Source organism: Vulpes vulpes, chromosome 2 (genome assembly GCF_048418805.1).
Source record: "Vulpes vulpes isolate BD-2025 chromosome 2, VulVul3, whole genome shotgun sequence".
Lineage (NCBI taxonomy): Eukaryota > Metazoa > Chordata > Mammalia > Carnivora > Canidae > Vulpes > Vulpes vulpes.
The window spans coordinates 149,710,330-149,723,338 of record NC_132781.1 but is presented as its reverse complement, the minus strand read 5'-3'; the positions used below and the strand labels follow the sequence as shown (position 1 = coordinate 149,723,338).

The window sequence follows — 13,009 nt, the reverse complement described above, 5'->3', positions numbered from 1 at the left end:
GAAAACCCTGGCCCTGAAGGGGGGTGTGTGTGACAAGGTCAGTGATGGGACAGATGGAACTCCAGAGTCGCGGCGGGGCAAGTGGACAGCTGGCTCCAGCAGGACCTGGCTGTGTGAGCCTTGGCAAGCGGCTCAACATCTCTGAGCCTTCTAAATGGGGGGAAGGCCACAGCCTCTGCGAGGCCTCGAAGGCTCCGTGGGCCCACCTAAGGCTGGATGGATAACAAGCACCGACCCTGGGCCAGGCCCCCAGGCCGTCCCTGGGCTTCGGGACTCCCACCTGTGAGACGGCAGGCTCTCCCTTTGGCGGTAGCCCCACCTCCAGGGTTCTACTTGGGGCATCCATGACCATGCAAACCTGGTTCCCACTCTCCAAGGGAAAACCTTACTCCCAGCCCCAAAAGCAGCTTCTCAGGGAGACCAAGAGAGGGACAAGAAAAGAGCAAAACCAAAGCAGGTAAACAGAAAAAAATCAGTATGTACAGGAGCCCTCCTTATCAGGCTCTGTGTTATTTCATGGTGTTCGTTCTCACGCAACTTTTTTTTTTTTTAATATTTTACTTATTTATTCATGAGAGACACACAGAGAGAGGCAGAGACATAGGCAGAGGGAGAAGCAGGCTCCCTGTGGGGAGCCCGATATGGGACTCGATCCCAGGCCCTCGGGATCACAACCTGAGCTGGAGGCAGACACTCAACCACTGAGCCACCCAGGGGCCCCTCTAGCAACTCTTGAGACAGACAGAGGTGCTCTTAGCCTGTTTTAAGCAAGAGAATGAGGCTCAGAGAGGTTAAGTGAGCTTGCCAAGATCACACAGCCAAGGATCGGAAGAACCAGGATCTCGACCCTGGTCCAGTTGTCTCTGGGACCCCTGCTCCTCCTACTAGCTCAAGATACACCCTCAGGTTTGGAGACCCCAAAATACACGGCACCAAGGCGCAGGTGGGGCCCCAGGGTGGAAAGAAGGCCGACCTTGGCCAGCTGGGGCACAGGGTACTGCGGTACAGCCCTCTCCACCTGGTGTGACAGCCAGCACAGGCGGTCCCTGCCCTCCACCGTCAGCAGCCAGGTAGGGAAGAGGCCAGATCGTTTGTCAGGGGCCACCCCCACCCCCACCCTGCAGCTGGGCCCTCAGCCATCACTGCCCAGACTCCCCCCTATAATCACAGCTTCCTGTTTGGCCATGGAGACTAAGCCGGTCAGGCGGGAGGGAAGCAGCCACCCCCTCTGGCCAGGGCCTGCTCTGGAGGGAGGCAGGCCGGAAGTAGAGGCTCCCCAGCCTCCAGGAATCTGGGCGCCTGGGAGCCAAGGCAGGGTTCCCCCCCCCAAGGAAGCCAGTCAACAAATATTTACCAGGCGCTGGCCTGATGTTCCCGGGCTGTGGTGGGCTGTGGTGGACCGTTAGCAGGGACAGCAGGACAAGCCAGGTGGTCCCCTGCCGGACTGGGGGCTGGGCCCTAGGGCAGCTCCTGGCACCCTGCCCCCCCCCCCAGACACAAAATCACAGGCTTCCAGGCAGCTGAGCCGGAGCCCAGAGCCACAGCACCTCTGTCCCGCCCAGATGTGGTGGCGGCGGCTTGGCATGGGGACGGCAGGCCCACCCCGTGTGGCCACCCCCAGCCCACGGGCCCCCGCCTGGACCCAGCAGACCTCTGCCAGTCTCACCGTCCACCCACCCCGCTCCAGAGGAGAGCACACAAAGCCCCAGCCTGGGCCCCAGAGCTCACGGTCCTGGCTCCCTTCACTCACTCACTCATTCATTCACTCATTCATTCACTCAAACTGTTCGATTCTGGGCCAGGCCCAAAGTTGGCCCAGGGACTCGGCAGAGAAGAAACATCCACAGAGCCTGCCCGTGGGGGCTCACGGTCCATCGGGAAGCATCCTGAGGCTTCTCCTGACTCGGGCTGTGCGAGTTCCACCAAGTCACTCAGGCCACAGGGAACCTTCGGGACCAGGGGCCACGAATCAGGGATGGGGCAGCAGGGATGGAGATCTGGTTCCACAACGTTCTGCGGGTCACAGGCCCAGTCGCCTGTGCAGAGAGCGAGCCCCACACGGGGGGGGGGGGGGGGCATCCGGTGTGCGCCGGGGGAGGGGGGGGACGTGGGGTGTGGAGGCCCCTCACCTCCTGAGGTTCTAAACGCTTCCCCTCCCCTGCACCAGGACCCCCTGCGGGCCCCACCCACCAACCCACCAACCCACCAACCCGCAGTGCTCTCCCTCCCCCCAAACCCGTGACCCTCAGAGCAGCCCATTTCCCACAGGACAAGGCCTTGTGAGGTAAGGAGCCCCCAGCGAGAAGCAAGTGGCCCAAGGTCACAGAGCAAGGAGTGAAATCGAGAGGCAGCCCAGCTCTCCCAGCCTGGCAGGCCCTCGCTCCATCCAGCTCTGCTACTTTGCAGCTGTGTGACCGTGGGCAAGTCATTTAACCTCTCTGAGCCGAGGTTCTGGGCGTTCCCACCCGCAAAGATTACCCTGAGGATTAAGTGAGCCAATACAGAGCAAGCGCTTAGTGGGCGGGGCTTTCGGGGAGCATTAGTTTGCTGCTTGGGTCATTAAGGCCTCCCCAGATCATGCCCACAGCCCGGGGTGGGGGGGCAGAGACAGACAGAGGCTTTACCCTTCCTGTGCCAGCTGCTTCTGTCGGCTCCAGCCTCAGCAATCCTCCTGCAGCCTCTTCTAGAAGGACCCACCCCTCTCCCCAAGAAGCAGCCGGGGCCTGGGGGCAGGGGGGCCACAGCTCCAACGGGAGGATTTGGAGGGACGCCTGCGGCAAGGCCTGGCTTCTGAGGAGAGCTCTGTCTCCACCTCCCCCACCCACCCCACTGGTGCCCCAGCATTTTCCAGAGCCTAGGCCCAGAACTGCCCTACCCCAGCGCTGCCCTGGGGCCCCCAGGTACCCCATGTCCCAGTCCAGGAGTGGGGAGGAGCCACCTGTTTTCAAAAGGCCAAACTGCTTTTTTCTTTTTCTTTTTTTCTTTTTTTTCGATTTTATGTACTTAATTTACTTAATTGAGACAGAAAGGGCAAGCAAGTGGGAGGGAGGGGCAAAGGGAGAAGCAGACCCCCACTGAGAGGGAAGCCCAAGGACCCCGAGGTCACGACCTGAGCTGAAGGCAGATGCCTAGCCGACTGAGCCCCCCAAGTGCCCCTCAGCTCCTTTCTTCAGCAGAGCTCACCCCCAACCAACCCCCAACACGAGGGAAGAAGAAACACTGAATTTGCAGCTGGAGGCACTGTGTTGCTCCCCAAGGAGTAGAAGGCACCGGGTCCCCATCCCAACTCTGCCATGAGGGTACTGTAACCCCCAACAGCAGTCCTGAAAGTCAAGCATTTGTCCTCAGTTGACAAGTAAGAAAGCCGAGGGTCAGGGCGGGCTACAGCTTGCTCCCTGCCACGTGGGGACTATTTTGCTTGCACAGCTCAAAACCTCCTCCTCCAGGAAGCCCTCTCTGACCTCTCCAGGCTCCCTCCTGGAAAGGCTCTATCTCCTGCGAGCTCACTACATGGCAGGCTGTGCTCATTCTACCCACGGAGCCCATTTTCTCATGGCAACACCCCTGTGAGGTTGGCGCTGTTACAGTCCCTACTCTACAGACAGTCCCTACTCTACAGACGTTGCAACAGAGAAACCCCTTGCTCAGTCACACAGCAGGTGTCTATCCCTGGAGCCCCTCCCACCTTGGGGGTTAACAGACAGCAGGCCCCTGTGGTGTCCTCGTGTCAGGGCCTGGCCTCAAACAGCCCCGGGATCCCCAACTTTCAAATTTCTGCAGTGAGGACGATCTTGCTCTGACAACTCTGCATCCACAGTCAACTCGGGTCGTGGAAGTGGAAGAGCAGGGCGCTCTAGGGCAGGGGAAGTAGTGAGGGTGGAAGGGGGCAGGAACCACCAGGCCCGGGGGTGGGCCTTCAGCAAAATTCCTAGATTGATTTCTCCTCCCCAAGGTCCCATCCCTACCTCCCCCCACCATGCTCCAGGCCCCGGAAGAGCAACCTTATGAAAGAACAAGAAAGCGGCATTTGTTGAGTGTTTACTAAGCACCAGCCGCTGCGCTGGGAGCTTTCCACATTAACCTCTTCCGTTGTTGTTGTTTTACAGACACGAAACAAGGCACAGAGAGGTTAACTAACTTTCACAAGGTCACACAGCCACAAAGTAGTGAAATATCATCACTGGGAATGATCAAACGAGACTAGATGACACAGAAAATCCCTTCTGGCCCTGAGCCTCTAGATGAACATGTTTCCAAGCTAAAAGTTCCAGAATCCCCACACTCCAAGCCTCTCTGGGTGGTGACTGAGGTGGCCCTGAAGCCAGATGTCCCTGAGAGTCCCAGTCACCTGGTCTTTCAGGAGAGAGGACTCCCCAAAGCAGATGCCAGGAGACACACACACACACACACACACACACTCACCATCTGCAGCATGAATGAGACCTGCTATCCCCAGAGGCCACCCTGAAAGCGCCCCCCTCACCCCACCCCACCCCACACAAACTCCCTTTCAAGCTGGTAGGCAGCCCTAGGGGTCATCTTGCCTCTCCCCTGCCCAGAGCCAGCCACTGCCCGTTGAGCGATGTCCTTAGAGGACCCCACCATGGAGGCCACTCCTGGAGCCATCCTGGGTGGGGCTCTCCTGGCCTAACCTCAGTCCCTCCTGCCACAGGCATTACCCTCTTCCCCTAGGGTGGCACCCCTGGCCGCTGGCACCACCCTTTACCCTTTTGGCTGCTGGGCCAGATGAGGTGATGCTCCTCCTGGACAGCCTAACCCCGGGGGCTCCCCACCTCCCCTGGAGCCCCTCCCAGTCAAGCCCACCATCCTGGCCTGGGAGGCGGTGTTGCTGCCCCTGCTCCTGGGCTCTGGCTCTGAACCACACCCACTCTCCCTCACCCTCAGGTGCAGGGACAGCCTCTCACCCAGGCCCTCCTAGTGGTCTTCCATCTCGCAGGCGCCCAGTTCCTTCCACCACCCCATGGGGCATGAATTACATCAGCCTCGTGAGTGAGAAACAGTGGTTCAGCAGAGGAGACTTGCCCAGATCCTACAGCTCAGGATTCCTGCCGGGCGCCCAGGTTAAAGCATTCTGGCCTACGCCCCCTTCATCCATCCCTGCATCAAACGTTTAATTCTGTGGATGAGCACACAGCTCAGCTCAGCTCATTTCTGAAGACCATGTTACCGGCTTCATTTCACAGACGGGAAAAGAGAGGCCCGGAGAGATGAGACAATGTGCGCAAGGTTACAGCAGGAGTCAGGGGGGTAGCAGGATTTGAACCCAGGGCTGTGTTATTTCCCGGCTTTTGATTCATAAACGATCTTTCAGAAGCTTGGCTGAGAAAGCGACTCATATGCCAGGCGGGGCTGGGTCCCAGGTCCTCACAGGGACCTCTTCTCACCCCACCTGGGGGAGGACTGGGGATGAGGCCGCCAGCCCGCCGGGCACTGGACTGGACTTTGCCTTCAGTACTCCCTGTACCCTTTGTTCAGCCCCCAGACGGGGAAGGCTGACGAGCAGCATGTCTGTCCAAGAAGCGACCTCTAAATCCGTGCCTGTCCTCCCATTTTACAGACTGGCCCACCGAAGCCCACGGAGACACGCGGGGACAGGGCTGGCACCTGGGGGCTGCCTGAGAGACCTGGGTGCTTCTCGGCCTGGGGAATGAAGGCCAGGCACAGCTCCCAGAACCCGCCAAGGAGGCTGTCCAGGCTCCAGACATGTGTCCATGGGGGAACTCACTTGGGATCGGGGTCCCTCCAAGTGGGGAGGTGGCCCTTCATTTCTCTACCTCCTCTTGCTCCCCCCAACCGAGCCAGGACTAAGCCCAACCCCACAGCTGTGTGGTCCTTCAAAGAGATGCTCACGGGGTCACGGCATACATATACACTCACCCTCACCTGCACACATTCTGCACCCCCCACCCCCGCCCTCCGGGTAGTGCCCCAGCCACAGGGTCACCAATGCATCCACAGCACATGCAGACACACACACATGCACACGCACATTCCCATGGGCCCAAGCACACACCCACCACGGAGGTGTCTCCCCCACACACGCACCCCCTCCTGGGGGGCACACAGCCATGGCCAAGGGCTGCCCAGCCCCGCCACGGACCCTCCGCAAGCACAATAGGTCACCCCCAAGGGGTCCACACACAGGTAAGGCCCGGGGCCCCCAGCCATGCGCGGTTCCATCCCTCATCCCCCGCCTGCACAGCCCACAGGTCCCAACGCCGGCGCGGAGGGGATTAGACACAGGGTCACCCTCACTCACCCCCTCGGGTCACCTTCACGCCGGTCACCGCCACCCTGCCCCTCCCCGGCCCCCGCCCTCCCCTCCCCGCAGCGACCCTCGGAGGCAGCGAACCGCTCCCGCCCCAGGGGAGCCCCAGGGGAGCCCCCCCCCCCGATTCCCCAAGAGCGAGCGGCCGCGGCGGGGCACACCCCCGAGGCCAAGGCCACGTTCGCTCCAGACCCGCGACACACCCAGCCCGGCCTGCGCCCCCCGCCCGCCGTCGGGCCCGCGCCCCGCGCCCCTGACCCCGGGCAGGGGACCCCGCTCCGCCCGGGGCCGCCGTGGAGGGGGGTCCCCGGAGCAAGGGGAAGCGAGCCCCGAAGGCGGCCGGCCCCCAGGACGCCAGCCCGGAGAGGGGGGTGGAGGGAGGGGAGGGGCGCAGGGGGCTGGGGGGGCCCAGGGGGGAAGGGAGAGGCGCGGGGGGCTGGGGGGGTGTCCAGGGGGGAGGGGAAGGGCGCGGGGGGTTGGGGGGCCCAGGGGGGGAGGGGAGGTGCGCTGGGGGCTGCGGGTGTCCAGGGGGGAGGGGAGAGGCGCGGGGGGCTGGGGGGGTGCCCAGGGGGGAGGGGAAGGGCGCGGGGGGCTGGGGGTATCCAGGGGGAGGGGGGAGGCGCGGGGGGCTGGGGGTGTCCAGGGGGAGGGGGGAGGCGCGGGGGCCCGAGGGTGTCCAGGGGGAGGGGGGAGGCGCGGGGGGCCCGGGGGTGTCCGGGGGGAGGGGGGAGGCGGGGAGGACTGGGGGGTGCCCGGGGGGAGGGGGGAGGCGGGGAGGACTGGGGGGTGCCCGGGGGGAGGGGAGGCGCGGGGGGCGCAGGGCTCCCGGGGCGGGGGAGCCGGCGCGCGTCAGGACTCACCCCCGCGGCGCGGCCGGCCAGCAGCAGCAGCAGCAGCGGCGGCAGGAGCAGCCCGCGGGCGCCGTGCCCGGCCGCGGCCCCGGTCCCCGCTGCTGCCCCGTGGGCGGCCCCGGCGCGGTGCGGCGGCCCCGGCTTCATGGCGGCGGCGGCGGGCGCCTTTGTTCCCGAGCGCGGCGCGCGGGGCGGCTGCTGGGCGGCGGCGCGGCCCGGAGGCTGGCCCGACGCGCTCCCGGCTCGGGGCTCCGGCTCGGCGGCCCGGCTCCGCCTCGCGGCTCCGCGCCCACAGCAGCCGCGCCCGCAGGAAGCGTGCGCCGCCGCCGCCGCCCGCCGCCGCCCGCCGCCGCCGCCGCCGCCGCCGGGCCGCCCCCAGCGCGGGCGGAGCGGGAGGAGGGGCGGGGCGGGGCGGGGCGGGCGGGCGGACCCGGGCGGACCCGCGCGCCCCCGCCCCCCGCCCCCCCCCAGCGCCCCCCGCCCCGCCCCCCCCGAGCGCCCCCCCCGCCCCGCCCCCCCCGCCGCGCCCCCGCCCCGCCCCCCCCCCCCCCCCCCCCCCCCCCCGAGCGCCGGGACGGCTCCCGCAGAGCGCGTGTCGGGGGCGGAGACCCGCGCGGGGGTGCAGGGGGCGCGCGCCGCAGGGTCCCCAGCCCGGGCCGGTGGCGTGTTCAGGACCTCCCTGGGCCCCAGAGCTCTCCCTACGCAAAGGCCGTAGACTTCTGTCCGGGTCCCCGACCGCACCGGAAAGGCGGGGCAGGCCTGCGGGGTGCCCTGTGCCCCCCCCACCCCCCCACACCTCCTCACCTGCCGTCCGGGTCCGGGCGGTGCGAGAAGCGGCGTGGCGAGCCCTGCCCGGCCCGTCTCTACCGCTTTGTGCCCCACCCGACAGCCTGTCACCTTCACTTTTCATCCAAGTCCCCAACCACAGGAGCTCCAGGAGGGCGGGGGCCGGGCGCTCTGGTTCACCGCTGTGTCCCCACTGCTAGCACAGGGCCTGGCACACAGCGGGAGCACAGAACAAATGTGTGGGTTTCACAAATTCACCTGAGCTCACCTGGCCCCAGGTGTTGGGTGGGGGTGGGGGTGGCAGGCAAGGTGAATATTCATGAATATTCAGCTTGGCCCTCTAGAGCTTTGCGTGAGCGGTCTCACCCCGGCTCTCTGCAGCCCCCATGAAGTCAGGATCTCCACCACCTGGGTAGGAAACAGGCCCAGAGAGGGAAGGTTATTTGCTGATGGTGGCAGCTGGAAGTCCGCCCCTGTGTCCGGCACCCACCCTGTGCCAGGCCTGCTATCAGGAAATAGGAACCGAATTGGGCAGAAACTGGGACAGTTCCCCCAAGGAAAAAAAGAACTGAAATCGGGACAGGCGGAGCCAATAGGGAGAGGGCTAGGGTTGGGTCTGGAAGAAAAGACTCTGGGATGCCAGCCATAATTTGGGGTGTCGGGGGGACCGGGGCCTGTCCTTCAGGGCCCCGGCGAGGAGGTCCAGGAGACAAATGTCAGCACGGCATAAGGTTGAGCTGAATTAGATGTTCCCTTGGAGGGAGTGAGAGCCCAGTCCCTAGAGGGTATGTAAGACCAGGCTAGCTGCCCTCTGGCAGAGATCCTGGAGAGGACAGGGAGGGAGACTTTCCAACTCTGAGATGCAAAAATCCCTAGGAATTCTCAGTTCCCAGCTTCTGGGAATCTGATTGCTGGAGTCTTTCGGAATTAGGGCCCACCTTGGGGAGATGAGTCCAGAGGGGCCTACGGGGCCCAGGAGAGGAGGAGGGGTGCCAGCTGAGCCAGCACAGCTTGGAGGTGAAGCATGCTGGCTCTGGGGTGGTGGGCGACCCCACCCCCGCCAGTTAATGACATGTGTGACACTGAACGCTTTACTTTTCTGAGCCTTAGCTTCCCAGCTGGAATATGGAAATAATGACCACACAGGGTTCGTGCACTCATTCATTCATTTTCCAAATATAGTGCCTCTGTGTGTCAGGCACAGGGCCAGGCGCCAGGTGGTGATTACAGGAGCTCTCCCCGGCCACCGCGCTCGGTGTTCAGTAAAGGTGGCTGGGACGACACTTACACAGTATGGGACCTGGTTATAGGGATAGTCACCTCCCAGAAGGGCTGCCACAGGCCAGGGGACGGACTGGATCTGATAAGCTTCCGAAGGGCAGAGTTAGGGCCAGCAAGGCTAGGGTGAGCGTAGGCAGAGGCAGCTGCGTGTAAGCAGGGACTCGTGAACAGTTGGAGCTGGCCACACATGGCTACTCGGAGAGGTAGTGATCCTCCGTCTTGGGAGGCATGCAAGGCTCTGAAAACTAGCTATCAGGGAGGCCATTAGGACACTCTCCGTGCACAGGGTGGGCAGTGAGCATGGCTCCTCTTCAGAGGTTCCCGCCTGTTCTGAGCCGTCTGGGAGCCCCAGCCCCTTCTAGGACAGCCCAGGAGGTGGGGAGAGGGAGATCTTTGGGCTGGGCAGGCCTGGAGCGCCACCTGCTGCTCCTCAGAGACACTGCTCGCAGTGAAGTGGTGGGGGGAGGGATTGTCGGGAACCCCAGGGTCTCCTCCTGCCCCTCACCCACCTGCTCCTGCTCTCCTCGGGGTCCACAGATGTTCACGTTCACCTGCCCGCCGGCCCACTGTGCACAATCACCTGCCCCGTGCCTGCCTGTGCATTCGAGCTCCGTCCCAGCACTTGGGGGTCACCCCCCCCATCAGGATGCACACAGGCTTCTGGCCCTCCCAGCCCTCTGGGGAGCCTCGCTGGCCTCCCTGGGCAGGGCTGGACAGGGCCCGTGTCTGCGCCCCTCACCTTGTTCTACTGTCTCCCCCAGGAGTGGGAGCACCTTGGTATCCCCAGGGGATAGTAATCACAGAGCCACAGCAGAGCGGCCCGAGCCACCACGTCATCCCCACAGAGAAGCTAGGAGACCTGCCCCAGGTCACACAGCTGCTGAATGAGAGCTGAGCTCCCGACCCAGGCTCTTAACAATCACACCGTAATGCCGAGTCCAGAGGTAGGGCTGGGAGATTTGGTGAATGAAAGAGCCAGTGAGGGGATCCCTACTGCCGCATGAACACAACCGACTTGTGGGCAGACTCGGGTGAGCCTGGAACCCGGATAACCCCCCACGCCTAACAGCCAAGCTTCAGCACCCCAACTGGTCAGACCTTCCTCTGCTCTCGGCCTGGACTCCGGGCTCTAACAAGACAGCAAGGGGAAGTGGGAGGCCTCAGCCAACATCCTTGAGCTCTGAGCCACCCCATTGACAGCTGCATCTCCGAGCCTGGCATACAGTAGGTGCTCAATAATTGTTGTGTGACTCTACCTGCCCCCAGCATTTGGCTACACAGACTGGCTCTTTGTCACCCCACATGACCATATAAAAAGAAAACTATGGGGCAGCCCGATGGTCCAATGGTTTGGTGCCTTCAGCCTGGGGTGTGATCCTGGGGACCCAGGATCGAGTCCATCGGGCTCCCTGCGTGGAGGCTGCTTCTCCCTCTGCCTGTGTTTCTGCCTCTCTCTCTCTCTCTGTCATGAATAAATAAATAAAATCTTAAAAAAAAAAAAAAAAGAGAGAGAGAACCGTGATCCACTAAGGGTTTACTGTTCACCAGGCACTGTTCTGAGCGCCTGCCGGCAACAGTGTCATTGAGGTGTCCCCACGTCCTGTGATGTGGGGACAATACACTTGCCTCCGGGGCGGTCACCACGAGGACCAAATGAGCTAACGCTTGGGAGCCCTTCCAACAAAGCCTGGCACCCGGTGAAGACAGTGCGGTCACTGGCTGTTCACTTTGCCCCCATTTCACACCTGGGGAGACGGGCTGAGAAGCTTGTGACAGGCCCCACATGGCGGAGGCGGGCATGCCGACGGCTCCTCGCTGTGCCATCCCGCTCCAGGTAGTCCCAGGCCGTTGGAGAGGAGTCCCTGTGCCCCCCAGACCCCCCTTCCTCCCCTGCTCCCTCCCCACCCACCTTCTCATCACATCTTCCAATGTTGGCTGGACTCAGGATGGAGGCCGGAACGCCGGCTTGCTTCTGAGGAAGTCTGAGTGATTGCAGTCCTGAGGTGAGTGACTCCAAAATTTGGGAACTGAGGCCAGATTCTGGCAAGAGCCCACAGAGAGAGCTGGGGAGACTCACAGTCTGCTGCCCCAGCAAGTAAGAGGCCTACGGGGGTGAACCTCAGCTCCTGAGGGAGGCCTCGGGGCCTGGGAAGGGGCCAGAACAAGCAGGTACCTGGCTTGGCCTCCATCCATGGGGGCCTTCATCTGGGTGGGGGGAGCCCCTGCCCATCCCAGGGACCTGGCTGTGTGATGGATAGGCCCGTGCCCTGAGCTCACCTGAGTCCTGTGTGTTAGGTGCTAGGCCAGTCCTTTCAAGGTGAAGGGTGGGTGACACCCCCTGGGCACAGGGCTGCCGGGAAGGGGGCAGGATTTGAACCCAGGCCTCTTCTTCTAAGTCTGTGAGCTGGGGGTTCACAAACTGGAGTCCAGAGGGCTCCGGGGAGAGGGAAGCAGTGAGGCAGATTTTGTTTGAGCTGAGTGACCTGTGGGCCCCAGAGCAAGGCTGGGGCTGGTCTTGCAGGTGAAGTGAGTGGAGGCCGAGTCCCTGAGCAGAAACCTTCGTCTGGCCAGGTCTGGCCCGGGTGCCAGGCCACGGGGTGGTGGCGGGGCTCAGGAGGCGCTGCTTGAGGGCCGAAGAGGCCTCTGGGACCCCACACTGGGTAGGGATAAAGACAGGGTGGGTCCCAGCTCTGTGGGCCTGAAGCTTGCACAGTGTGAGGAGACCACAAACACAAAATTAGGAACGAGGCTTCGGGAAGGGCCTCTGCAGGCCAGGGGCCCTGAGGCTTCAGCTCCCCCGAGTTTTCAGCTTGGCCTCTGTAAATTTGCATGAATGAGCAGGGCACTGGGCCAGGAGGGGTTAACACCACTCCGAGGGTTTGGGAGTCACAGAGGAATCCAGGAAGGCTTCACCGTGGTGGCTGCAGGGGGTGGCAGGGCGGCAACATCTCCACTGATCCATGGCAGGCAGGTCACACAGAGGCTGAGCCCCTGCCCGGGAGGATGGCCTCTGATGCCTTAAACTCCAGCTCCCAGGGTGTGTGCATAAGGCCAAGAACATTCTAGGGGCTTGTTCACTGTAGCCTAGAAAGAACAGGGGGGTGGGGGGCCTCATGTTGCTCTCCCTACTACACCCCCCTCATCTGCCCATTTTATAAGGGAGAAACCCAGGCCCAAAAAGAGGAAGTGAGGGCAGCCCCGGTGGTTCAGTGGTTTGGCGCCACCTGCAGCCTGGGGTGTGATCCTGGAGTCCCGGGATCGAGTCCCACATCGGGCTCCCTGCATGGAGCCTGCTTCTCCCTCTGCCTGTGTCTCTGCCTCTCTGTGTGTGTGTATCTCATGAATAAATAAATAAAATCTTAAAAATAAATAAATAAATAAATAAATAAATAAATAAATAAATAAAATTTTTAAAAACAAGCAGGAACTAAATTCTAAAAAAAAAAAAAAGAGGAAGTGACTGGCCTCCGGTCACAGAGGCACAACCCCAGGCAGCTCCATTCCCAGCCCTGGGGGCTCTCTCACCCACTCCCTTCTCCTTGACCAGATGCCCCATTTGCAAACATTCGTGGGGTAACACCTACCCCACAACCAAGGCCCTTCCTTCCATAGGGGGGCGGCTCCTGCCAGGCCAAAAGTAAGGTCACAGGGCTAGGAACTGCCTGGGGGCAGGTCGGGGTGGGGGGAGCTGGCCCATGGGTGGGTGTTCAAGCACCTGCACCCAGGGCGGGGAGGGGAGGGAGGAGAGCACGGGAGGGGCGGCGTGGGAAGGGAGGAGGGCCCTGCCGTTCCAGAAGCCATC

General features: G+C 62.7%; 1 protein-coding gene across 1 annotated transcript in view; it reads right to left on the bottom strand.

Annotated features, from left to right (window-relative positions):
* Nucleotides 1-7,489, bottom strand: part of SDC3 (syndecan 3) — a 36,098-nt gene extending 28,609 nt beyond the window's left edge. The window contains exon 1 of the mRNA XM_072750490.1: nt 7,150-7,489. Coding sequence (XP_072606591.1) covers nt 7,150-7,287 — 138 coding nt within the window. The 5' untranslated portion in view covers nt 7,288-7,489. The remainder of the gene's footprint in view (nt 1-7,149) is intronic.
* Between the last annotated feature and the right edge of the window lie 5,520 nt (nt 7,490-13,009).